General features: G+C 40.5%; 1 protein-coding gene across 2 annotated transcripts in view; it reads right to left on the reverse strand.

Moving 5' to 3' along the window:
* The window catches only part of nrxn3a (neurexin 3a), a 177,530-nt gene that overhangs the window by 20,874 nt on the left and 128,875 nt on the right, over positions 1 to 27,781 (reverse strand). For both annotated transcript variants that reach the window (XM_008291066.1, XM_008291068.1), the window contains exons 19-20: positions 3,125 to 3,306; positions 2,289 to 2,460 (exon numbers count right to left, since the gene is read on the reverse strand). In XM_008291066.1, coding sequence (XP_008289288.1) covers positions 2,289 to 2,460; positions 3,125 to 3,306 — 354 coding nt within the window. The remainder of the gene's footprint in view (positions 1 to 2,288; positions 2,461 to 3,124; positions 3,307 to 27,781) is intronic.

The following is a 27,781-nucleotide window of genomic DNA, read 5'->3' on the forward strand; positions in this document are numbered from 1 at the left end:
ATGTCAGCTTCTACTGTACATGAAAATTACTGCTAAACTTGCACGATTTCCCTTGTAGAGTTCACATTTTGGGCTGCACACAGATGTCCACTGATCCTTTCACACTCGCTCACGCAAAAAGTTTAACATTGGCCTTACTGATTAATTTACAAATAAATTATGAACAATATATTTTCAAGACATTTGGGAAATTCACCATCTCTACTGATTTCATATTAACACACTAGCCTACTAATACTAATACTAGAGATTGTCATGTCACTTCCATACTGTTTCCTCCTCCACTGACTCGAGGATAGATTCTTGCTTTGCCAATACAATGTAAATTGAAGTACCTTCATTTAACCACACAAGTCTCAGTCAGCAGCTTGCCAGCTCACAGCCAGCAATGTTTTAATCAAATATTGCTCACATTATAGCCTTGAACGTTCTTTTTCCAGTTACATCCTTGTTTTATTTGCCCTTACATTTCCTTTCATTCTAGCCTAAGACTAATTCCATATGCATTATCTTCCCTATCTGTATTTAACACCATTCTCCAATTACTCTCCCATAATGTTTTATGTTCTATCAGATATTCCTCACAGAAACTGGAGAATCCTGCTGTGAGCTGTCCACCACACACATCTGAAGTTGACAAGATGGTCTGGTCCTCTAGACAAGTTAGCTTTTGAGAGTTCTCTTGCATTTTCCTTCTCAATTCCAAGAATCAAATGAAAAGCTACAAGTCATGTCGTTTTTACTGCTCATGCTGTCTCTACTGTCTGTCCACGCAAGTTGCATTAACAAAAAAACAGCAATGTAGCTGGCAGGCACAGCAGGCCTTGGAGAGTGGGAAACAGGGGAGTGTGGGAGCTGGGAGAGGATACACAAATGAAAGCAATGATCCTCTGCCAAGCTGTGCTGTTTCTAAATGCTACTTCTGTTAATGATGAGATCAGCAGGATGGGGATTATCACAGGCAGTTTGCGTCAACTTTTCCCCTCTTTCTTTTGCTTTTCTCTCATTTGTAAACACACACCGAACCTCTACTGGCAACAGAGAAGCGGGTTGCGTGAGCACACAGATGGGTGGCAAATAAAAGAAAAAACCTGAACCCTTGACCCCCACAGTGAGGAGATCCGGTGGATCTGTTATGGTGTAGAGGCTGTTTTGTTGACATGATTTAGGTCCAGTTGTCCCACTCAGGAAAGAGTCACTCCAAATCAACACAAAGTCTTTCTGAGTGATCACCTTTATTTTATGATGAGACTTTTCTGCCTGATAAGAGTTGTCTCTTTCAGGATGACAGTGCCTCCATCCATCTATGGTTCCATAAGTATGAAAATGGTATAAATCAGATGTTTTGGGCTTCACAGTCACCAGATCCAAGCCCAACTGAAACCCCTAAACTGATGTGTTAGACAGTTCTCTCCACCACCACCCTCAAAACACCAAATCGTTTGAAAGAATGGTGTTCTTTGAGAGTTAATGTTATGGTGCACTGAGGCTGTTTGGATGCCACATGGTGGTCCAACACCTTACCAACACACGTTATGTTGGGTTTCCCTTTAATTTGCAACAGTGTCATTATAAACATGGTTCACTATAACTCTTCCTGTAAGAACCCATGTTCCAAAGAGATCCATGATCAGATCCTTTGGCCCGCAATAGCCCTAAGACATTAAGGTACAGTCTGTAGTGAGCATAGTCAGAGCTCATGCTTGCAGCAACACACATTTTTGACAAACAGCATAACTCTAGTGAAAGACATAGTGCAGATTTCTGACTCCAGTCATTATCATTCTAAATTCATAAATTAGTTAATATGCAGATCTGAAGCATGAATATGACTTTAAACCTATATGATCTGTCTGCAACCTATTATAGTTTCAATTCTTATGATTTTTAGTATTTTTTTACTCAGTTGGATGAATTCAGTGAAAGTCATGTCACAGACTGTGTGTTGCAGTTCCTGCTGGAGACCAACAGAGGTCCACAGAGTTCACAGATTACATAGTGACCCACAAAGCTGTTGCTGGTTTGAGTGGGTTAGTTGTACTGTTACTGTGCCTACAAAATGTTTAGGGCACTGACAGATAAACTCCATCTTGTTCTAACTTCATGTCCATGCATGTGCTTCTGTTAAAGCATTTTTTTTTTATAAGCTGAGGTTACTTAAGATGAAAACAAAAGCAAATGCTGTCCAGTGACCTTCGCAGCTGGATCATAACAACATGATCCCATGGTGCTATTATAGCTTCTTAATTGTTACACTTTCACAATTGATTAACTGATCAATGTTTTACCTGTTGGGAAATGTTCATTGATGGACCAGTTGTCCACCTGTAGCGTAGCGTTGCCACCATTCCTGGTGAAACGAACAACATGATACTTCCCATCATTCACTGGGGTACTGCTTTCCTGCACACCAATATCCACTGTGCCAATGTTGAATGTCACCCCAATTTTGCCTTGTTGCTGAAATGAAAAAAAAAAACAAAACACACATATTATTGGTATAATATTACTGCTTAATAATGCTAACAATTTCTTTGTCTGTATCAGCTGTGATGTCAAACAGAAAACACAGGGAAACTGTTTGTTTTCTTTGATACCAGTGTCTTATCTTGCTCTCTGTAATGAAATGGGAGGTTGGAAATCAACAACATCTTGTGTTTTATGCAGTCGAAAACTCAGACCTCTTTAAACTTTGACAGTCACAGCCCTGGTATGTTAATAGGATGATGAATCAGAAGACAAATAAGTTCTGTTTCTTTCTTATTTTTGATCTTATTTGTCTTCTGGTTCTTGAGTTGGTTCTGTATCTTGTGTCAGGATTAAATGAAAACAGCCTGAACAGTATTTCATAATGACAGAACAGTGAACGATTAAGAACAGCCCAAAAAGTGAACTGTGACTTGTCCTATGGTCAGCCTCCAATCATCTAGAGCGGCAGATGGTGGTGGGGTGGGGGGTTGCTACACTAAGCATGAAGGTACAATGAGGAGCAAAATGAACCAATAGATAAGTTAAGTTATTGTCTTACAAACAGTAAATGTGCTATAACAAAGAAAATGAAAGAAAAATGAGGTGAAAACTGGTGCTTCACTAAAAAGAAGCAAGAATGTATTTGACAACTTACTATGTGCAGCATGAGATAGTCCCCCAGACCAGGAGCACTGTCTATTCTGACCAGGATGCCGTCCTTCAGGGAGGTGCTGAAGCCCACAGTCAGTCTGTCCGTCCTGGTGCTCGGCCTCTCATTTGCTGGCCACTTGAATGTAATGAGGCCTCCTCCTTTGCCGAAGATGTACGTCGTCCCAGCTGAACAGGGCAGAACTTATTATTAGTATTTGCTTCATTTCAGCCTCATAGGTTTGCGAAAATCAGGTATTCATTTTTTTACACACTTTCTAAGTTCTCTTCCAGTTCCCCAATAGGTCATCTTTTGGTTCTAATCTAAACAATTACAGACCCATTTCCACTCTATCAGTGCTGGCTAAAATTCTTCAAACATTTCTGAGCATCCAGTTGAGAGAGCATTAACATGCTAACACTGTCAGTGTGGATTTCTGAAAGCAGCATAGCATCATTTCTACCCCAGTGGCAGCTGTGAATGATGGATCATAGCAGCTGTGGTTACTTGATATAACCAAGCAGAAGGCTGGTTTACTAGTAACCAGGTAGGTGTATGTGAAAGATAATGGTTCAGTTCAAATGTGCTGTCTGTTGTTAATAGAATGCCCCAAAGGTTTTCTGTCAGGTCCACTTTTTACTCAAACCAAACCTTGTAATATTTACCTGCAAGCTGTTAACACCTTATTGCAAATATTCTTTTTAATCCAGTGGAGATATATAAGCCAGTTATGGATATTTTGAAGACAAATAGAATGACTTTAATATAATGCTGATGAATGTGTCACAGTTTGTACTTCAGACTTTTTTGTGGTTCTCAACAGGCATCAGCTTTTCAAGTTTTGTCTCTTTTCATCAGTGGAAACATGCAGAATGGTTCAAATTTACATTTGTGAACCAAAATGGTTCTGTTTTAGTGAACTGCCAATTTTGTATGCGTTCATTTCTGACTAATGGAAGCTAAACTACTGGTGTTCTCCTACTTACATTATGCACTGCAGGCAGCTGTGGCTGAGGTGGGAAAGCAGGTTGTCCACGAATCGTAAAACACTTGTGTGTGAACGTTCATGTGAATGGGAAACATTGTAAAGGGCTTTGACTCCCACTAAGGTAGAAAAGCTTTTTATAAGTGCAGACCACTTACCATATAGCATATGCTGTATGCTGGCCCATATGACTGCTACTAAATTGTAATCTATTGCTAAACCGGTGTGTGTGTGTGTTTGTGTGTATGTGCAAGCGTGTGTGAGGCTATTATACTGTACCTCCCACGATTTCACAAAAGCCCAAGCAACCAATGCTCTCACACACAAAAACACTATCACACACACATACAGACACACATATGCTAGCCGATGCTTCTGAGCAGGCCCAGACGGATGAGTCGATTCCTTGCTGAGGCAGATAAAGCCCGTCACAATAGCATTTCATTGCCAGAGCCCAGAACCCCAACTCTTGCTTCTCTACCCAAGCTGCTTTAGCCTGCACAAATTATGAAAACATTGCCTCCCCCTTGTGTCTGCTGAAAAAAAAAAAATGTTTATTCATCTCCTAACACAATATGCCAGTACGTTGTGAGAGTAGCTGTTTCAGCTGCATGTCCCAAATCTCTCTCTCTCCACTATTCTTCTATATGACTGCCCACCTGCAAAAGCAGAAAGAGAACTATGAAATTCTGCAAATGCCTTTGCCCCTAAGGAGGAAGCACACAATGCAGCATTGTGTGTTGTGATTGTACATGTTGTATTGCGGTACAATACAATCACAATACAATAAATAGTCTCTTGCTCTACAGAAATACAGTCATGTGGTATGTCGGTGGTATACAATAGCTTGTGCTGCATACTCCAGTGGTTTGCACAGAATGAGTGCACACAAGTAACCGAGAAAAGAGCATGATGACAGCTATGTCTGTGAAGCAACAGATTACAGTTCAAAACTATTTTAGAGATTTGCAAGTGTTTAACCCAGGAGTGATGTTGACCAGTGGTGTGGTAGGGGAGTCATAAAATCAGCTTGCTAATAACACCACCCTCAGATCATTGTGCACAGCAAACTTTCACAGGCTTTTTGGTATCCTTGTTCCATGCAGTACCAGAAATGCTGTCATGTTGGACATCTTGACAGTGACTATATACCAACGTCTCCCAGTTAACCACTCTTTATATCTGTGGTGAGCACAAAAACAGCTCAAAATGCACACATTCATTCAGGCAAAACAGCAGAAGACCATGTTGAGTACCACTCACATCAGTAAAGAACAGAAATGTGAGGTCGCAGTGAAGACAGGTTCAGCAACACTGGAAAGCTCAAGATCGAAAAATGCAGTCTGGTCTAAATAACCTCCACCACAGCCTGTCTGAGTATTGTTACAGATCATGCACATCCCTCAATGCACCATCTCACAAAGCAAAATGCACGACAAACTGTTTTTATGATCATGACAGTGACTTCAGTGGACTTCTGTGGCACTTCCACAACAGAACATCTTTATGATGTGGTCGAACAGATTGATAGTAAGAGTGTGCAGCTGACAAATCAGCAGAAATTATGTGATAAATGATGTCAACATGGAGCAGAATTTCAGATAGATGTTACATATATCTTGTGCAACCATGCCACGAAGAACTGAAACTGTTTTTGAGCCAAGGGTTAGTGTGGTTCTTCAAACAGATTTAGAGGTTCTTCACAACATTCAGTAAGTTCCACTCATAAGTAAGGTCACACTTTAAACTCAGTAACAGTTACCTTCCCCTGGCCATCAGACTGCTTAACGCCAAATAACCCCGGACTGTTTCTTTAAGAACACCCCCACTTCCCCAGACTGTCATTTATCTGTGAAATATTCTGCTGCTAATGACTTAGGTGCAATATTTTATATACTATTCTGTCACTGTTGTTTGCTCTTTTTACTTTTTCATAATATAATGCTATTTCTATGCTATTTTATATTGTTTATTGTTAGATCTTTTTTACATTGCACTAGCTTTTTTCTTATATATATAAATAGTTATATGTTTACAATAGTTATTATCATGTCACTGCCTCACAAGCTCCGGTTCTGTGTATTCCAGTTGCCAAGCAACAACATTTCGTTGCCAGATGTGTTTTTGTGCAATAACAGTAAAGAAAGTCTACGTCTTAGTCTAAACCTGACTATTTCAAGAGACAAACTTACAAAGTGCCAGTATGTTGTGAGTTGTGCTGCATTAAAGCCCAGCATAGTTTTTTAAAATATTCTGTTTTTTGGCCTTTTTGGATTTAGTAGACAGCTAAGTGGCGAAAAGAAGACAGGAAAGCAGAGACAAAAGTGAAGGAAGGACCTGCAGCTGTTGGCAGGATTCGAACCCATGGCAGCTGCACTGGGAACTACAGCCCCTGTTTATGGGTCGCCTGCTCAACCTGTTAACCCAACACAAGTGACAAAGATTGGTAAAAACAGGTTACACCTAATTTACCCATGTGACAAAGTAATCACTACCTTAGCTGCTAAAGCCAACAAAACACCAAACCGATGGGTAACTGGTTGCAGCTGAACTGCACACACCCAGACCTGACAACCACCAGTCCTGTGGTCGTCTTAAAGGTTTCACCAAAAGCACACTGTGACAAAATTGTTTGTCGAAATACATCAGTCTGGGAAGGCTTATAAAACCTTCACTAAAGCTCTGGAACTCCACAGTGAGCACTTTGGAACAACAGTGTACCTTCCCAGGAGTAAATGACCCCGAACATTCCTCCAGGACTCATCCAGGAGGTAACAAAGGATCAGAGGAAAGCATTCACAGAACTGCAGACGTTTCGTATGTCAGTGTTCATGAATCCATTTTCTAAAAAACCTGGAGTAAAAATGGCATCCAGTGGGAGAGTAGCAGAGTGAAAACCACTGCTGGTCCAGCAAAACATCAAGGCTCATCTGAATTTTGCCACAACTCTCCTGGATGAGCCTCAAACCTTTTAGAGAATGCTCTGTGGATGTGATGAGTAGCAAGTAAAACTGGAAGACAGGAGTCCTGTTAAGTCTGCAGGAAACCAGACAACAGGAAAGAACATTATATCTTGTGCATTATGTTTTTGTTATTCACTCAATATCTGGTGAACATGATCAGGTTTTAGAGCAATGGCAATATATGTAAAATACTTAGTCACTGTCCCTGTCCAAGGTTCTGAACCTGGCACAGCCACAGCACAATTCCCTTAGACAGGAAGATATGAACTCAAACTCATACAGGTATAAAACCAATTATAAGTGACCATATAACTGACAACCCTCAACACAGCACACTTTAACCTGAGTGCAGCATTGCCTATAGAGATCTCTTGTAACCTAACAAGCAGCAAACATTTCAAGGTAAAATAAATGCTTTAGATACGTTTTTATTCTGGCATTCATAGTAATTCTTTCAGTTTTGTACACGGCAGCTTGGTAATGGAGTACAGTAATGGAGTGTCGCCAGGACTGGAAAACAAACAAACAAACAAACAAAAAATGGAAATGTTTTCTTCTTACAATTTTACAACCTCCGAAAACTACATGTTTTTCACATGACTCCACAATATATAACATGTACTATGTTCCAAAAGTAGAAACAAAATGGAGAAACATTGTGTAAAACCCCGATTACGGTCACGATTGTTATCAATATGTCACATAACAACTTATAAAAATGCTGATTCAAAACGTTTGAAATGTAAATTTGTAATTCCTAAACCATTGCCTGATTTGGTGGCACAGCTTCTGTTTTGTGGCATAATGTACCACTGAGTGATCAAAAACACAAAATCTGTTTTGGGGGAGGGGGTTTATGGTCTTTTGTCTACATAAAGTCAGGAAAACAAACATCATTCAGAAAGTTATCTTCATTTAAACTATGCAGCATGCCTTTGAAACAATTTTAAAATTGTTCTTGCAGATGTGCCACTGAGCAATATTTGTTACATAATATTAATATTGATAATGTAATAAAGAATGAACATGTTTTTTTTTTGTTTTGTTCTTTTTATTTTTCATGTATTAGCAACTTAGCGGCATCTACCACATGAATTCCTTTGTACAAAAGGTCTTTAACTTGTATCCCCTCATTGCTGCGTTTGCCAGTTTTACACTGCCGATGAGTGGAACAGCAACTATCCCTGTTCAAAAAAAAAAATCTCCCAGTCCAATAGCTTCCACTGTACTATCTGATTGGAGCTGGCTCAGGCTCAGCAGTCACCGACTGTGATATAGTCTCACAATGCTTACTGTGTGTGCGCTTTGCTCTGGGCTGGCATGCATCAGCAGTCCTTTCAACTTTATTTACAATGACAGATCTTTTCATCACTTGCTGTGAAGTTTCTGAGTGAAAGCTCAAATGCTGTAACAGACCAAACTGACATAAGACAAACTGTATATTTAACAAGGTGCAAGATGTGATGCTTTTGCTTTTCATCACTTATTGTTAGAAAGGTCCCAGTCCAGTGTTTTCAACCACAATCCCAATCAAGTTTCGTGCATCTGCCGATATCACCTTCGAACATATACATACATATGATATGACAATGGAGTCCAAAAGACTCAGACCTGCATCGGAAATCTGTCTCATTTACGCTGCCTGAGACTCCGAGGCTCCCTGTTTGAACTCCACTCACTGCCTGTCCGCCTCTCATTCATCCACCCAGCCACACTTGCTCCACCACCAGCCTCTCCTCTGCCTGCTCAGCCTTCAGCTCTCCACAGTCGGCTGCTTTCACCAGTCAGCATCAGCAATCTCCATCTCAGCCTTCATTATTCTTACAATAAATCTTGTTCAGCTTTTCATATTGATTGATATTTAATATTTTATATCGTCTTTTGGGCTGGGAGCCTAAATGTGGATGATCAAATAAACAAGAACTACTACTACACACTAAAGCGCGAATTGCAGGCAGTCAAACAATCATTCTTCTTTTTTCACAACACACACACACACACACACACACACACACACACACACACACACACACAAAAAAAAACAGTTTGCAAAGCATTAAACTTTAGCTATTAAAATTCAACACATCTGCTGTACTTATGTCGGCACTTTGTTGTAGCAGTGGCATAAATACAAATACGTACAAAATCATACATGCATTTACAACATTCTATCTGCAGACCACCTTAAAGTTCTGCCACTCACCGTGACCACCCTTCAGAAATGCTGGAGATCTGTATATGGAGACGGGTGCAGAGGAGCGGTGCCTTGTCACATGCAGGTGTTGTTGCTCAGGGTAAGAATGTGAGGCTCTGGTGGCACTCATAGAGTTCTCCAACCTCCCCAACAGGGATGAACTGTGCTTTGCAGACGCAGCAACACATCCCAGAACCATCCACCCTATCCAGGCGGTCTGATAGAGGACAATCAGTCCAAGAGCCGGGCATGAAGCCCTTTTCATGGGAGCCCGGAAAGGTGAAGCACCAGTGGGGCACATGACAGCGAGACAATTTAACCAGACAAAAAGCAAAACACAGTTGCACAGAGCAACAGTCTCATGGTTGAGAAAACCCCGGATGAAGTAGAGATCAGCAGCCTGTCAGTCTCTGATGTTTCCAAACACCTCACACATTTTGCACTCAGAGATACAGCTGACTGACCTGAGTCAACCACATAAATAAAAAACAAATCTGTCACAGAAAAATATGACTAATCCTCAAACAAACAAGCCGTGTGGCCTGTAAGGAGTCAGGACAGATGGATGCCTCTTGCAGCCTCTCCTGTGCACGACTTGGGGTTCAGCTTGTGCAGCCATTTCCTCCTGTGCTACCTTCTACTCACTCCACCATCCCTCTGCCCATCACTCCATCCCTGCCCTTCTCTCTTAGACAGACAACTTCAGGCGTTCTTGAAAAGAAAGGAATTCCAAAGCCACAGAGAAAAGGACATCTTTCTCCTCTCTGATCTTTTGCAACTTGCTCTTGAAACAGAATACTATATATCCACCGGAGCACTTAGAGTCCACTTCTGAATACTCTTGTTTTTCCTTTAGTTTCATTTGCTGCAGATTTAAATATCCATTAAATCACAGCATGTCAGCAACAGAAAAAAAAAAAAATTGCCCTTGTTTTGTTTGCTGTTGTCCGTTTCAGTATAGACCCTCCTTTGATGTATGCTCAGCCTTGCCACACATGCCTTTCAATGAAGACGGCAGCAATGATCTGGATCCCAGAGCAGCCACAGCATGAGAGAGACGGCGGGTGGAGGGGTGGGGGTGGGGTGTAGGGAGGTGGAGGAGTAGGGATGCTCAGGAGGTGCTGAGAGAGATAGCAAAGGTAAAAGGGAGGTGAAAGACTGGTGGTGAGGATAAGGGAATGTGGAGGGGAATGGGATGATAGAAATAGCAGCCTGTTGTAAATATTGACAGAGGCAGTAAATAAAAAAAAATAAAAAAATAAAGAAGGAGAGAGAGGGATGAGCAGGAGAAGTGAGGACACAACTTCAAAAGGCAGAGCGTGTTCACGGTGAGGCAGAGTGGAAATGAAAGAAGGGATAAAAAAAAAAAAAAACGGTGACAGAAGGAACGCACAGAGGGTAAAGAGGGAGACGTTATATGTTGACGGATTATCTGTTCACTGGGAAAAAATACACAAACCCTTGAATGCACGGGCTGTTTTTCACACCATTTGATACCTTGGGCTGCGAGCAACCTGACATGTAATCGTGTTACAAATAATACTGCCTCTAACCTTTTCAGGGTCTCACAATACCAAACACACAAAAAGGTGTTTCATCCTTTATGACATTGTCTTTATAGACGTCTGAGGAATGTCTGTTTTGAAGTCCAGTAAGTCTAGAGAGACATATTTTTTTTATCTTTCACATACTGTATCCTGCTGTAACTTCTCACAGTAACATCTACCAAACCACATCAGTCAGCACAGCAGCCAACACTCTTTACTTTTCAGCTGAAGCACACTCTTCCATCATTTTTCATGCTTCACTTCTGCTTCAAATGATCTGATTCATGAATGGCACAACCCCAAACTCCTCATCCTCAGCAGCCTCAGGCACATCTTTAGTGTTTTAAGAAAGCGTTTTAATTTGACTAAACCTGTAACCACCTGCATTTCCAACATATTACTGTGGCAAAAAAGAAGAAGTCTGACAAACCACAAGAACATATTCTACCTGTTCTGAAACAACACTTCCTACTACACTGTCGAGTTCGTCATGAAAACCAAACTCAAGCACCAAGAAATGCATTCACTCTCAGATCAGTGTCCATGATTTATCGCAGGGCTGTTCTAGAGTGCAGTGGTTAAACTGGAATCTGATCAAATGGCAGCTGAGCATGCACCGTAAACCCATGGATGTAATTGAAAAGTCAGATTACAAGATGGTGCCTCATGGGCCACAAAAGTTTTGCTCTATAAGCTATCTGGAGGTCCAGCACACTCCCCCAAATTTGAGCCCATAGATCATGCTCATTAGCATCCCTTTTAAACAAATCCATGGAGAACATGTGCAATCAAGAGTCCCGCCAGCCGAGCTGGCTGACTTCCAGATGGCTCCCTACACACTTGAATGGGCCTACATAAAGTGCCTGAGTATATATTTTCCAAATGTTATTGGATCAAATTCTGATCATAAAAGGAGTCATACAGTATTTCTGAAAAATGTATTTTAAAGGTGCTCCTTTACTGGTGACTATGTGGGAGAAATGCTTTTCAGGACGGCGACTGATGAATGTGGAAGCTGTAGTATTATGGTTTGGCTGCAGCACCAAAGCCTCGTACAACCTTCTGCTAATGCTGCTTCTAATTACAGCCCAGCCAGCATTTCAAATTGAATGTGACAAATGCAGACAGACTGAATGGTAAAAATGAAATGATTTGAAACGGGAGCATCTCTGACAGAGTGAGTTAACAGGTAACTCTGATGTCCAAAGACATAAAAGAGCTGAGAATGATTGTGCTGCTTTTACTGAGCCTTCTGTCTGCCTCCCGTCACATTAGTCAAATCACACGTTACCTGTGGCTTAAAACATGCTCCAGTGTCACATAAAACTGTGAATTACCAAAGCTAAAAAGCATAATAGCAGCTGATACTTGTGCCAATGTTGAAAAAAAGAAGGAACATAAATTAGAGCAGTGTTTTCATGTCTGTTTCAAGGGAGCGTAGAGGAGAGCAGCAGCCACCAGATCATGCTGGTTTGACAAGAAGCAGTGATGGTGAAAATCTGGAGATCATTTAGTTCAGTTCTGCTGCCTACCCGTCAAAAGCCCAGTTTAAAATGTGCATATGAACACTGTAGCCATACAATGAGTTTACATGTAAGTACAGCTTTAAAAAAAAGTCTGATGTGTATTTAAATTTTTATTTTTAAATTTTGGATTTTTTTTTAAATGTAGAAAGCATGCACTGGTGTTTAAGGACAATTCGTCACCAATATTGAAAAAAGAAAATTACTACATTAACTTAAATGAACTGATTCTGCTGGTAACACACAATTAAATTAAATTTATCGAAATTAAGTTCACACATAATATTAATGCCACTTGCTTAAGTTTGATCGACTTAAATTATTCCTCTAGAAAAGTAAACTGCTATCACCAAAGCAGAAAGATAAATGATATTTATTTTAAGCAGTATTGTACTTCAAATAAGCTCAAACACACATTGTACAGTGTGGGAATATCACATGTTGTGCAGCAGTATGCTACATTATTGACTAACATGACAAAAAGACATATAAACCAAGAATGTATTAAAAGTAGTAGGTTGGATAAAGTTAACTAATATGTGGCATTTGCAAAGTTATACAATAGTTTTGGTTAAAAAAAAGCATTTATGGCAGAACTGTTATCCAAAAGGCCTCAAGTTGCATCAGTTTGTCATTTTAACTACAAAACAAGAAGTTCAGCAGGTGTCGTCCTGACACAAGCAAGGAGTGACTTCAGCTCTTTCTGAACGTGATTTTAGAGCTGAAAGCAACAGCTGATGCAATGTTTCACCATCACCTCAACGTGCCACTGTTACGGGATGATGAACGTTCTTTAAATGCTGGCGTGAATGACCTGGAGTCCAGATCTGCATGTCTCCCAGTGGCTGACAGGAGTCAAGTATGAGTATGAGAGCTTTACAAGTAATCTGGTATTGTGCTGGGCAGGATTTTGCACGAATTACTTTTAATGATATTACATATAAACCTCCACAGTGAATGATTATGGGATGCACCGTCCGATGGAGACATGCATGCAGTGAGCTAGTTTTTATTGAACATCACTTCACCTGACAGACCACGAGGAGTGACTCCAGACAAAGGAACCATTGTGCAGGAGAGGAATGAGCATGTCCGAGAGCTTCAGACTGACTCTTGCACAATGTCGATGTTGCAAAATGACATTTATTTGCAATGTTTCGGGGCTGATCCTTCATCAAGCAAGCATCAGTAGCTCAAGTGGGTGGAGTTTGTCCAGAAAGTAGATTTTAGATGAAAGCACAAAAGAGAGATTTCTGCTAATCATTCTAACATAATATATGCGTTGCCACAGCATAGGGAGACACAAAAGCAAAGAAAAATAGCACATCTCACAAGGGCTGAAAGCCAATAACTTTATGGGTTGAGTATCTTGAAAACAGCCCAGCAGAGTGGGGAAGGTGGTCATTTATCAAAATGGCTGTTTTCAGACCCATTAAGCCCAGAAACGGCCGCTCCACTGAACACAGTTGGATTCAGGCAAAGAGCTTTATGCTCTGTAGTACAAATATTTGGATTTGGAAGAATGAAAAATAGTCTGATCATAAACATGCTAACAACTGAGAATATCGTCTGGACAGTAAATGACTGACATGGTCCTAATAAATCACCTCAGTCCATTATGTGCATTGTAACATTTCCTTCTTTATTTAATAATGATGATAGATAATTATCATGCATGTTTTCAGCTGAAAAGCGCAACTGCATCATGTTCCTCAAGTCTTCAAAATCATTGCGCCTTATACATGTATACAGTTTCAACAGAAAGCATTTGGATCCTTCACTACGTTTGATTGGTGGTTTACTTTTAACAGAAGGTTGTCCTGCTCACAGTTCTGTAAACATGCTGATTTCTCCAAGCCACACTCAACACACATAGTTACACACCTTACAACTGCCGGTGTAACAACTCCTACTCAGCTTATGAAATGAAGCCACATGACGGACTTTGACTGATCGTCTATTTAGGCTTGGGTCTGTTGTGTATATATTATATGTTTAGTGCATACCAACGATGATACAGTGCATTTCTGATGTTGTGCTACTTCCTAATGTGTCACCTTGCTGCTATGAATTATAAATTTGCAGCCTTGTCAAACGTTTTGAGATGACCTTCATCTGGAGGAGGGGAACATATGAAGTCTTTACTCCCTGTGACAGACTCCAAATCTTAATCCACTCTGATTCCTAAGGTGATGGGAATTTTGAAATCCGACTTTGCCGGCTGCAGCTAGGAATGTCTTTGACTGTTCTTTCGCCTGAGGGCATAAAGTGGGGAAAGCTGAATATAATATTGGCTACATGAAAAAAACCAATCATCCAGCTCGTCATTGTGAAGTGAAAACCACATATGTAATACTACCACCAAAAATATTCCTGTTTTTTTTCTTCTTGAGTGTTTGTTTTTAAGCATCTATTGCTACAAGGTCTGTTAAGATGCACATGGATTTTGGAAATATGAGAATGCACGGAAACTAAAAAAAGAAATAAGTCATTCAACACCATTGCAAAATGTTGCATCATTTCATTTCGCCTTGGTCAACAGAGTGGTTGAAGTCATTTCACAAAAGTAAGTTTAACATGGCAGAAGAACCATGCATTGCAGTGCATATAAATGTGTTTATACATTGTTGTGCTTGTTTTGAAGTCGTGGTTTTTACGTCAAGCTTAATAACTGTAAAATAGGATTCATTTAGTCATTAACTAAGACATGTAACATTTACGTCTCCAACTTGCTGATTTTCTCTGTTTCACTACAAAGACATCCCTCTGGGCTTTTGGAACTCGTGGTAGGCTTTTGTCACAATCTCAGAAACTTTATTAGCCAAATGTTTAGCTTAAAACAACTTAATTGTTAATTAATCAAACTTAAAATACTAATAAGCAAGATTCAAAATTCATTGACATCCATAAGCCTTTCAAAATCCCCAGGATGTAAGAGCTGTCATCACAGCCTGGGCAGAGACGGTAAAGCCAGCAGCATGGTGCTCTAAGCTGCTGAACATCAGTGTTCGCTTAACGTTCCTGAACATCCTGGTGTCGCACAACTGTTACTGACAAATATCTGTAATATGTAGTGTAATATCTTGTGGCGACCAAAAAAATAGAGTTTTATTAACTGTGACAGTGCCAGCTTAATAAATATCTGCTGCATTAGGCTTCTTATCCACAGCAGTTAGCACGATGCCTACAAGCCCTTCTGGCTGAATGAATCCGGCTCCACCCATCTGAACGTAGCAGGTTTATGCTCCAGCTACAGTCACCAACTACAGGGAGCCTCACCATGACACCACCAACACACATGCCAGTTTGTTTGATCAACTCATGTGCAATCACCAGACCAATGCAAACACAAAACACTGTGTTAATATATGTCATACTGCATAGTTTCTTTGATATGTGTGTCTATGTGGTGCTCATCAACAGGGCTGCCATGCTGGACTCAGAGGAAACATTCTGTAGTTACATCAAACTGCTTATTTTGCTTCACCTTTAGTAACTAAGAATGCTTTTATTACAAAATCACTAAATGTGATAAGTGCAGAGTACTAAGTGTCCCTACAATATTGGACTAGACTACTGATTATAGAACAAATCTTTACACCAACTTTACCCCAATTAGAATTAAAAAAAAGAAAAAGAAAACTTTATTAATCCCTTCAGTACAAGACTTCAAGGAAATTACTAAAAAAAAGAAATAACACAACAAAATAGAAAGAAGAATAAATTGACCAAGAGTTACCAGGCAAATTTCAAATGAATGAAACATTTTATGCAATTTGTAAAACGCTTGACAACACGATATTTTACTCACATTTTGTCATATTTTCAACTGCAGTTGTCATTATTGTGCCCATCAATATGTTGCCAATAAAATGACACGTTGCTTTGTATGCTAGACAAAGAAACAGTATTGGTGTGAATCAGAAGGTAGTCTCGCAATCACAGTCGTCTGTGATGGGGTTAAGAAAAGGACGTACCAACGAGGTTTGCTATAAATAGTGATGGGGAATTATTTTGAGGAACATTTGCTTGCTGGGAGCTGAGAACTGTCGTATAAACAAATCAGTCAAGAAAACAACTAGCAGGGATCCCCAATTACACGATCCAAACCTTTGTCAAAACTTTACATTTTCAGAGCGGTAGGAGGTTACCTGAAGGTTGATGTTGTTGTTTTCTATAGTGAAGGATATCTTAAAAACAGAAGCACAAAGATAACAGAGACGGAGGGGAAAGCCTACATGGAATGCATGGCCGATAGCAGGCTTCCACTCACAGCTTACATCCAGAGAATCAGACTACTCAGAAGAAAATCTGTGTGAAAAGACAACTTTCATCTCTGTTCATTTTGCTTCTGAACATCTGTTTTACAGTTATAAAATATATTAGGTGACCCCAATTAATGTTTTTTTTATTACTGCTTTTTTAAATGTTATGATCCCTAACACACAAAAAAGGAAATACTTGTATCTTTGTTCATAATTTGTTGTGCATTTATCAAATTCAGTGTCCTCAGATCTTAATGCACCCCATCAATGCTGAGAGACAAGGCTGACATGAAAGTGCTACATTTATTTCAAATGTAAAACAAAGCAAACAGAATTAAGAGTAATAAGAGAGAGAGAGAAAAAAATCAGCCTTTATATTTGCTTCCTCTTAGAACAGAGGAAATCTACACAAGGGCAGCTTTCACTGTCAAACCATTCCTGGTCTTGAAAATATTCTTTGTTTTTGGTGAAGTTTATGTGTCGGGAACGTCCTTGGTTTTGTCTGTGCGAAATAATCAAAGGACGTCCTCTGCTTTAAAAACAAGATAATTCAGGGCCGGTCAAAATCTCTGAGGTGGCTGTTGATACAAACACAACAGTTCCATTAAAGAAAAATTAAGAGCCACAAAGACAGTGCCTCAGCAGAAATATACAGCAAGGCCTGTCACATTAACATAAAGCATGGCCCTCAGAAATTATTAGCCTCCCTAATCTCAGGAACACTCAGACGCAGCATTGCACTGTTCAAATGACCTGTCCACTGTGATGCATGGCTGTTTTTCCCCACCTACTGAAGAACGCCAACTCCACCCACACCCACACCCCCACATTCTTTATTTCTTGCTCTCTTGTTTTTCTTTTTCTTTTTTTTTTTACCTCTTGCACCAGATTTATGCAAGGTGGAACAGTGAGGGGCAAAGATTACACAAACAACAGCCCAGGCAGACCAGGAAGGTGAAGGTCAACAAACACATTATCCTCCACTTATCAACAGTGTATTAACACAGCTCATTCCCCGCCTGCATTACACAGAGACACACCGGCTCGCTTCAGCCTCTCCTTCTTCAACCTCGCCTATCTGCACCACCCAGAGGGAGAGTAAAACGCTGACAACAATATAATGGCATTAAGCTTTATCTTCAAACTACTGCCATCCTGCCGCCATGAGACCCATCGCAAGCAGCGGAGTGGATGGGAGCTGGTCCTGGATTAAAGTTGGAGTTTCTGTGCAGCTTTATGGCATGCACTTGGTACTGATGGTTGGGGTAGGGGGTGCTGAGGTTAGGGGATCAATGGGAATGATCTAGCACACAGCAGGGCAGATATAAAGACCAGTGAAGGGGAAAATAGGCTCTCTGTCACCCCGCCGATTGCTCTGATTGCCTGCCAGTCTGCTCACTTGTGACCAGCTGGCCCAGCCCATCCATGTCCAGCGATTACCTGTAAGACCCCCCTGTAAGAACCCCCAGCAGACCAGGCCTCACAATATGGAGCCAGTCTGTCTCGTACACTGACCGGCTTATTCCAGCTCCTCATCCCAGGACTAAATTCCGGCTAAAGCAGTATTTGATGGTAATCATTTGTATCCCGGGTGGATCCTAAGGATCAATATCACTCTTACCATCACTGCTTAATTTACTGTGTTTGTTCACCTCTGGCTGCTGTTGTTATGGCTTCTAGTGTGATCATGTCTCTGTATGTGGAAACTGCAGGAGGGAGTGCTGCTGTAAAAATGTCAGTCAATCCTGAAAATGTTAGTCCAAGTCACTTCAGCTGAACCTTCAAGAAGTATCTGGAAGTCGTTGCCAAATCATCTATCAAACTGCCAGCACCTACCATGGTCATGGGATACCATGATGAAGGGACAGAATGGACAACATGAGAGAGAGCGTGAGTATGTGGTGAATAGATAAGCTAGACAAATGGAACAGTTACATTCTGCTTTAAAAGAAGGGTTTTATCTCATTTTCCATCACAAATGTTTTCAAGGATGAAGTCACTTCTCCCTTTGGACTCACAGTATTTTGGGGAAGCTTCCCCAGCAGAACAAACCAGTGTTTTTCTGTCCAAGCTAGCAGAGTGGCTTCTGTGGGGTATTTACACAACTTAGACGATTATTAGATCCCCATGAAACCCATCTATTGCTACCTACATATCACAGATTAGATGCAACATGATAAAGAAAAAAAAAAAAAAAATGAAATCAAACAACATATAGCACAGTCCATATTTAGTTAAATCAAAACACTGCAGCCATGTTTGACAGATTAGTCACACTGCAGTTACCATTGACATGAAGGGCAATTTCTCTAAACCAAACCAACTTTCTGCATGTTGTCGTCTAATCCACTGAAATCGTAGCTGCTGTTGATTTAATTTGCGCCGTGTATTTCACCCGGTCATAACACTGTTTATCAGAAAATAGCTCTGGGCTGTTTTTGACAGCCAGCATACCGAGTGAATGCAGGAATCGGATCAGAGATTGATCGACACTAAGGGTGCGAGGGTTTGTCATCTATCATTCAAATCTATCTGTCTGTAAATGCTTTTGCCATTCTTGTCCTCCCTCCTGTTAGTCAGGATGTTTGTTCGCCGCTTTCATAACAGTTACTCTCTCATTTGTTCAAGCTGAGCCCACAGTACAGCAGGACTGTTGAAGCATATGCACAGTTGGATGAAAAAGTCTGAGGCGATACTGAAAATTGGTCAAGTAAACTGGAAATAAGCAGAAGGTTTGAAAAACATATAAAAACACAAGCGCTGACATGTAAAATGACGCGGAAATATTTGAGATTCTGAAGTATCAGTGACACTGACCATGTTAACTCTTATGTATAGAGGTTCCTTGAGTGGTATTCAGATAAAATACTACAATAACGCATTCTGAATGTAAATTACTCGACACCAACAACAAAGTGCAGACATACAATGAATAAAGCCATTTTACATGTGGAATGAGACAAAACAAGTAGTACATGAACAGAAGACAGTAGTGACAGTGTTTGCTGGGGAGACAGCATTAACTAACACCATAGGCCTTGGTGACTGAAAGCGTTATCAGGGGTTTTGAGTCGCAGTAGAAGTGATCTCTACTGGGAGACAGTTACAGAGGGTGGGGCTGCCATACCAAAGGCTGTGCCCACAGGCTGGTGTATGGAATGTGAGCAGATCCATAAGGATCACAGATTCCAGGATTGGCTGTAAGAGAATGAGCAGCTTTTTTTAATGATGTAATAACGTAAGTTCAGGTGCAGTAACTTAGAAGCTGAAGTTAGTGTGTGGCTTCTGGAGTAAGTCAAACTGAGTATTCCACTGTGTTGTAATTAACATTTTCAAACAGTGGAGAACAACCTCTCTACTAAAACATTAGCACCAAGGGGAACTGTGTTTATCTAAATAGATGACATTTTTGATGTTAGTCCCACCAAGCAGCTTTGACTTAATTCAATTCAATTCAACTGTATTTAATGCCAATTCACAACAAATGTCATCTCATAACACCTCACATAGTAAGGTAAACCCTTAAGAATTTTAAACAGAAAAATCCAACAAATACAAAGTTCACGAATGAATGAGGTGCCATCTTATACTGTAGTGTCCAGTTCTCTTCAAGGCATCTGTGGTTTCTTTCATTTGCTGCATGATTGGCTTGCATGTTTGCCAGCTACATTGCTCTTACGTGATTGGACAAGGTGCAGTAAGTGAAGGACCCACACAGCTCTGCTGAGCTCGCCACATGAGGCCTGATAAAAAAAAATCCAAGCAAAGCCCAAGTAAAATAAGGCTTACTACAGTTTTAATGTCAAATACTTTGGGGGGAAAGAAGACGTCTATTTGAGTCTATATCCTCATAGTCCACACATTAATCCACTGATTTCAAAGCTGCAGGAATGAAGAGATTGCTGTCCCCATAAATGCAAGTTCTACACATAGACTGTATATAAAAGATGGAGAGAGCCACCATGATATTGCCCATTGGTTTGTGGACTGCTGGACATGACCAATGAGGGGTGGATCTAACTGAGAAATCAAGGACATGCCGATATGGTACTGACCTGTCAGTCACAAGGTGGTGTCAAAGGTAATGTCCTTTTCTCCTGTAAGTATATACAATGTCTGACTGCTACAGCATGAGGAGCAAACAACAGGGCAGGAGCGGCCAAGCCATTTGATCACCAGGAGAGTAAAAAGCCAACAATGAGAGAATTACTGAGGCTGCCTGCCCACATGGGCCCTCAGTATGTGTATAATGGAGACAGGAGAATGAACCCACTCACACTGGGAAAAAGGTTTATCGAATGACCATAGCTACTGATACGGAACAGAAAAGGCTTACGACGCGCCGAAAGAGAACAGCAATCGTTTGTGGTGTGTGTGCCATCACCTCTGAGCATGGAATCAGAAGTCTGTTCAGTGATTAACGCTGAGGGATTCACATTTTTGTCTTTCTAAATTCTTATCTTCTAAGCGACAGCTGCAGCAAGCTTTGTGTACTGTTGCCATGGTTACCACTTTTACTCTCAAATTGTAAAATAAATTTAGCAATTTCCCTGAGGTCTTGTACCGAAGGGATCAATAAAGTTTTATTCTAATTTTATTCTAATTCTATTTCTAAATGTTGTCTCCCACCGGTGAGCACTGATAAAACAGATGGTCTCACTGCAGTAAATCCAGCTAATGTTATCATTTTCAGGCTCTCTCTGTCTCTGTTGTTCTCCTCACCTGCCATTAGTATTGCTATCAATGCAAATTGTACAACTAACCTGTGGAGACATTTCAGACACAGTCCATTCACAAATTCATGTTCCTCCATAGACTAAACTTTGGAATTAGGTGAGTACCTTTGTTATGAAATTAAAGGGTCACCAGTATTTAAGTGCTTTAATTCCAGATTTATTATTTTTATTTTTTTGGCCATTGCTTTAGGACCCTCCTCGTGGAAAATCAAGTCAGGTGGCCTAGGTGTGTAGATCTATATAAGAAAAAGGCATCACACACCAGACCAGAACAAGATTAGTTTGGAAAATTTTGCTTCAGGTTATTGTTGAAGCAATGTGAATGAGAACTTCACACCCCTGTACCTTATAAGGATGTCCAGTGCTACCATTTAACACTAAACGTGGGTATTTCTGGTGCACATTCTAATAACCAGCATGATTGTGTTTACTCTATCACCTTCTGTTTCAGAGATTGCTATGGTTTGTTGTCATTTCTGTCCCTACTGACACAACAGGACACAGTGTCTTGGTTCAGGGCCCTGGATTAGAGTTCCCGTCTTACCTTTTCATAACACATTTCATTTAGCAGCAGCTGAAGCATAAAAGAAACCATCTGTCAGGACTCACACCTCTGTCCAAAACGCATTAAAAAAATCTATGTGGAACAGTGGAAGAGAACAGCACGTGTGAAAGACAAGTTCAAAAACTACCTCACATTGGACCTCTAAACCATCATGTACAGGAAAAACTATCAGATCAATATCATTTTTTTTCAATGGACTTCTAGGATATTTTATGCCTTTTATTAGGAATTGACAGAAGATTGTACCATTGAAAATTTCTCAAAGCTGGATTGTTCTTCATGTGATGTAGGTAATCCTTCAGCTACACTGATTTTATAAAGCAGAGGGCCACAGGGGCTGGACCTATCCCAGCTGACCGTGGGCAGGAGGCGGTGTAAACCCTCTGCAGGTCACCTGTGTGTTGCAGAGCCTCACAGCCAGTTTAGAATCACCACATAACCTGCCATACATCTTTGGGCCGTGAGAGGAAGCAACTTCACACAGACAAAGGGAGTACATGTAAACTCCACACAGAAAGGCTTGAGCTGACCAGCAGATTCCAACCCAGATTACAGATAGTATTTTAAAAATTTACAACCCTTAGCTTGGATGCTCAAGATCTAAATCCAAATAAATTGCAGCTTTGCAATCATCTGAACCATATAACTTATAAGTGGACAATATCTCTTTCCCCCTGCATACACACAGTGGCTCCTCCCCTTCTTTTTCCATTCAGAATAGTAAATTATTCCAGTCTAGCGCCACATTCACAGCTGAGACACCCTGTCGTATTTCCTGTGCTCTAGTCATATCCATTTTCAGCCATTGCTTTACCATCACTGGATGCTGTTTATTGTCTTATTGCACCACTTCATCTTTTGACAGTCTCCTCATCATCACCACATCAAGCGCTCTGACAGACTCGTGATGGATATGAGCTCCAGCTCCAAGAGCCCCTTAAACTACTCTCGCTCCTTCAGACATAACCTATACTCCAGGAAAACATCACACACTTCATTACAAATCTTCCTGCCTATATGTTTAATGTCAGAAGCTCTTTTTCAGTACAGTCTTGTGGGTGACACTGGGTTTTTACTGGTACTACTGTTGCAGCAGAGAACTGAAGACATGAGTGAACTTTTTGGGACACAGTGCAAAGGAGTCTAAAAATAATACCCCTTTTTCTATATAATTAGTTGACAACTAATTATTATCATGGCACCAAACATCCAGAGATCCTCTCCCTTATTCTGTTGCTTGAAATGTTCAATATCTTTGCTGGCTGTGGAGGCCAGTTGTGTCGAGGTGTCTCTTGATCTTACTTGACATCCTTGTTGCATTTGACAGTTTTCCTGAGCAGATGAGTGACACAGCAAACTGCCCTCTTCCAAAAAAAAGTTGCAAGCCAAATAACTTTGACTGCACAACCTGATTGTTTCTGGCTTAGATTCAGTAATCTCAGGCTGCTCTGGGATGAGGTGTATCAGCAGTCCTTTCAGCTTTATTTGTAATGACAAATCTTTCCATCTCCTGCCCTTATAAGCAGGCCTTATAAGACCTTAAACTCTGGATATCTGCTAATACAGATCGACTCGCAGGCTTGTTCAAGTAAAATCAAGCAGCAGCTATTGTTCAGTTATTAGAAATATATATGGCACTACAGGACTCAGCTACCTACACAGCCCTGTGTGTATGCTATGTTTTTTGAGGGGCAAGTTTGCCAACGAAAGACAAGTTGCAGCAGAAAGTAATGTTTGTAAATGCAAAGGAGACATGGCAGGACTGAAACACAATGACTGGTAGAGCCTCCAAACGTACAATCATTGACTGCCCAAACCAGCTGGACGTCCCCCTGATCAGGGTCAGTCCACACAAAGCCTCAGACCCAGACAGACCCAGTGCTCAGAGTTTGCCACACTCAGTTAGGTGGGGTTTTCATCAAGCTCTTTTTAGGGCCTTCTGGGCTCTGACTGAGGAGGTAATCCACTGTAATCCCGTTTTCCTGAAAAGACATGCTAAGGACCTTGAGGACTACAGGCCAGTTTTCCTGGTATGCTTCACTATTGTGTAAATGAAGTGAAAGAACACTTTTTGACCAGCTCTTGAGTATGGAGTCAAAGTGCCTGGATCTGTTCCGGCTCACTGACAAGTCAAAACAAGGGGTAGATGATGGAAGAGTGACTCTATTACATACTGTAGCTGGATACAAATAAAATGGGATTCATGAGACCTCATACAAGGAATGGTGGTATATACCTTTATCTAGAGTTTATTGTCAGAGAAAGGATACTTTAAGCTGCTTTATCCAACTCTTTTAAGAAAAAAATAAAGGAAATAAAACATAAAGTTTAAAATGTATTACTGCTAGTACAATTCAAAGAACACTTTGAGCTCGACTTTATTCACCTTCTCCCTGTTTTAGTCTTGGTACAGCAACCTTGCGGGTCATACCATCAAAGAATGCCCCATCCAGTCCAGTTAATGGCACAAAGTACCTGGATGACATGGCATAGTGGCCCACATGAATGGCACCAATGCTCTCAGTCTGATCACCATCACACAGTAAACAACCTGGTCCGGACATCTCAGGAAAGCTCAGGAGCAGAGAGAAACGAGATCCACAACAATCACTCAGCTAGAAAGGCCAGCTGGCAGAACCAGTACAATCACTACAATATGTTGAAACCTAGATAGACACCTCATCCTTATCACACTGATTCTGTATCCTAGAAAGCCCAGGAGCAGCTCCACTTGTTGAGGAAGTTCACAACTTTGAACGTCAGCAAGAAGACTTAAGTATTGGTTTACGGGACTCACCAACTGAATCCTTACTGACCTTCAACAGCTGAGCATGTTACAATGTCCTCGCCACCAAATACAAAACCAGACTTTCCTGCATAACTAACCAGACCAGAAAAATAAATAGCTCAATCCAAATCCCCCTATCTGAGCTGTACAGAAGATGGGCAGACAAATACTAAAATATTCTGACACTCATGCACATTTTTTTAAATAATGTACATTTTTTCTGTCAACCTGTCACCTAGATTGTTAAGCTGATCTTTGTAATGAAATATTTTGTCAAATTTGTTTAAAACAAGGGCTGCAAGGTGGCGCAGTGGTTAGCACTGTTGCCTCACAGCTAGAAGGTCGCCGGTCCGCGTCCCGGTAGGAGCACCGGGATCTTTCTGCGTGGAGTTTGCATGTTCTCCCCATGCCGTGTGGGTTCTCTCTGGGTTTTCCGGCTTCCTCCCACACAGTCCAAAAACATGTTGAGGTTCATTGGTGATTCTAAAATGTCCATAGGTGTTTATGTGAGTGTGCTTGGTTGTTCCTCGAAAACATTGCTTGGCTAGTCACAGCCACCAGCTTGCAAAGAGCACACAAACAGAAATGAAGGCCACATTTCAATGTGGTCTAATTAGTGACAACTCTTGTAACCTCTGACCAATGACATTTTCCCTTTCAAGTGGCTAAAATACAAAGAAACTATTACCTTGATGTTTTGTGCACTGCTCTATTCTAATGATAACTGGTATTGGAATTTTTGCAGTTTGACAACCTCAACAGGGAGACACATTTATCGCCTTCATATACATTGACTTTTATTAGCACGGGCAATGGAAAGCCAGCACTGTAGAGCTGACTGGCATTGAGGAGAGCAGTGCTGCAACTAGTGTTGACCCAGAAAGTTTAATTCAGAGCCCACTCTGCAAACCTAATAAACTGTCATTATTAAATACCTTACATGAAGAAAACAATTTGTTTTTAATCAATTCAATATTACTTAGTAATACAGTACAAGATGAACCATGGACTAATATGTTGTATAATCTTTCCTAATGGGTGCCTTCCCAACCATGCCATACACACCAAATAAACACAAGCTTCTTCCTTATTCACCTCCATCCAAACCAAGTCAAGTGTAAAAACAAGTTCAAGCTGTGGATTTTTATTGGATTTGTCACTTAGAAGCATTCTATTTAGCCTGGTACCATGAAATAGCCAGTGAATATGATGCCAAGTCACCTCATGTGTGGTTACTATACCATGTAATACTGATGAATGACACCCTTCCCTGGACCTTAACCCTAATCTTAATAATTTATTGAGTCAGTTTGCCATAAAATAACACTCAAAAGATTCAAATGCATTAACGCAACACATGGAACATGCCTGAAGTGGCACGCTATTTACAGTACATGCAGTCCCATTATATCCGTTATTCTCGTACACATTATTACTTGATTTGTTGTTCAAATAAAACTTATTATTCACATATTTAATTTGGTAAATGTATGTTACCACCAACCACAGATAAATACTGTATGATGAATAAACAGTGAATGACAGCCAAGATGTCATCCTTGTATTTCTGAATCAACATATCAAAACATAAAATGCAGTAATGATATAAAATATAGCTGAAAACCAAAAATTTATGTAAAAGATCACATATATACAGTCAAGTAGAAAGAGTCATTTTTTATTTGGTTGACTGTTGAACAGGCTGTCTGTTCCCCAGTCTCTTTAAAAATGCTGCATTCATTTGATGTGAGATCATTGACCAGGCAATGATCCTGCTAATGAGGTATTTATTGGTATAGTTAATCAAATAACCCTGGATAAACATGTCCTGGTTACTGCATGGCTAAGACACATTTTGAGATGCGACATAGTCGGTAGAGCACTGACTTTGACACGAGAAGGTCAGAGATGAAGGAGGATATTTACAACACTATCAGGTTTTTGGAAATGTTTCTCACTGTTCCCTGAGTGGAGGGGAGTCAAACTAAGCAAACCTGAAGTGTATTAAAAACTAAAACCAATTTTGAGTCGGCAGTCCCAGACGGTGGCCAGCAATGATGCAACCCCATGTCAACAGAGAGACAGCTGCCTGTTTCAAAGGAAGATCTGAGTGGTCCTGTCTGCGTTTATGTGTCGGCATATGAGCATACTGGGGGCCAGATAGGAACTGTGTGTGTGTGCCTGCAGACACTTTGAACTACAGGAAGTTTCTGCTTTGCATATGGTTGGGGTCTGTTCAATGAAAATCTACATTCCAAATGCTGTTTTATATCCTTTCTAATAAAGTCATAGGAAGAAAAAAGGAATTATGAATATAACTAACAAATGACTAAATGTAATTGACAAAAAGTACATATAGTATTTGGACAAGAGCACATTTTTCCAGTCTCTGTCCTGCATGTGACATATGTTTAGGATTGTCCAATGACTTTGGATGCATTTGCCTGAGCACACAGAATGCACCTAAAGAGCAGTGTTCCAGTTCCACAGGTAACCTCCATGCTTGACAAATAAAGTAGAAGGCTTTGCATCAATATTAAGATTTAGCCAAATGCATCATGTTGGACAGACATTTCATCATTCAGCAGTCAAACGATCCTAAACATGTGGCCAAAGGAACCAAGACGGTGAACGGGTGCAGAGAGACCAGGCTAAAGTCAGAAAGATTGCATAACAAGCGAGAGCTGAAGGTGGCTGCAGTTAGACCTAGGAGAGCATCACCAGGAAGGACACGAGGATGTCTGTGCGTCAAAGACTTCGGGCAGTTATTGACTTCAAAAGATTTTCCACAGAATTACCGTCAAGACTCTGAAGTCACCATATTTACCACACAGATCTTTCTGTATTCATGTAAATGTCCTCAGATTACATTACAGATCTGTCACTGTCATGCAATTTCCATTATTTTTATTACAAATATTACAAATCGAAGTTTGGATGCACAAAAATGTGTGTCTGGACTCCCATGTGTCCTCAAGTACTCTCTGAGCATGTGATGTTGGTGATGCTCTGCCCTCTAGTGGTAAAACCCAAAAAATCAAAATGAGCATCCCCATCATTGATGTTTTCAGTAATTCCATATGGAAAAAAGAATTAA

The sequence above is a fragment of the Stegastes partitus genome, unplaced genomic scaffold, assembly GCF_000690725.1.
Source record: "Stegastes partitus isolate 25-593 unplaced genomic scaffold, Stegastes_partitus-1.0.2 Scaffold713, whole genome shotgun sequence".
NCBI classification, from domain to species: Eukaryota; Metazoa; Chordata; class Actinopteri; family Pomacentridae; genus Stegastes; species Stegastes partitus.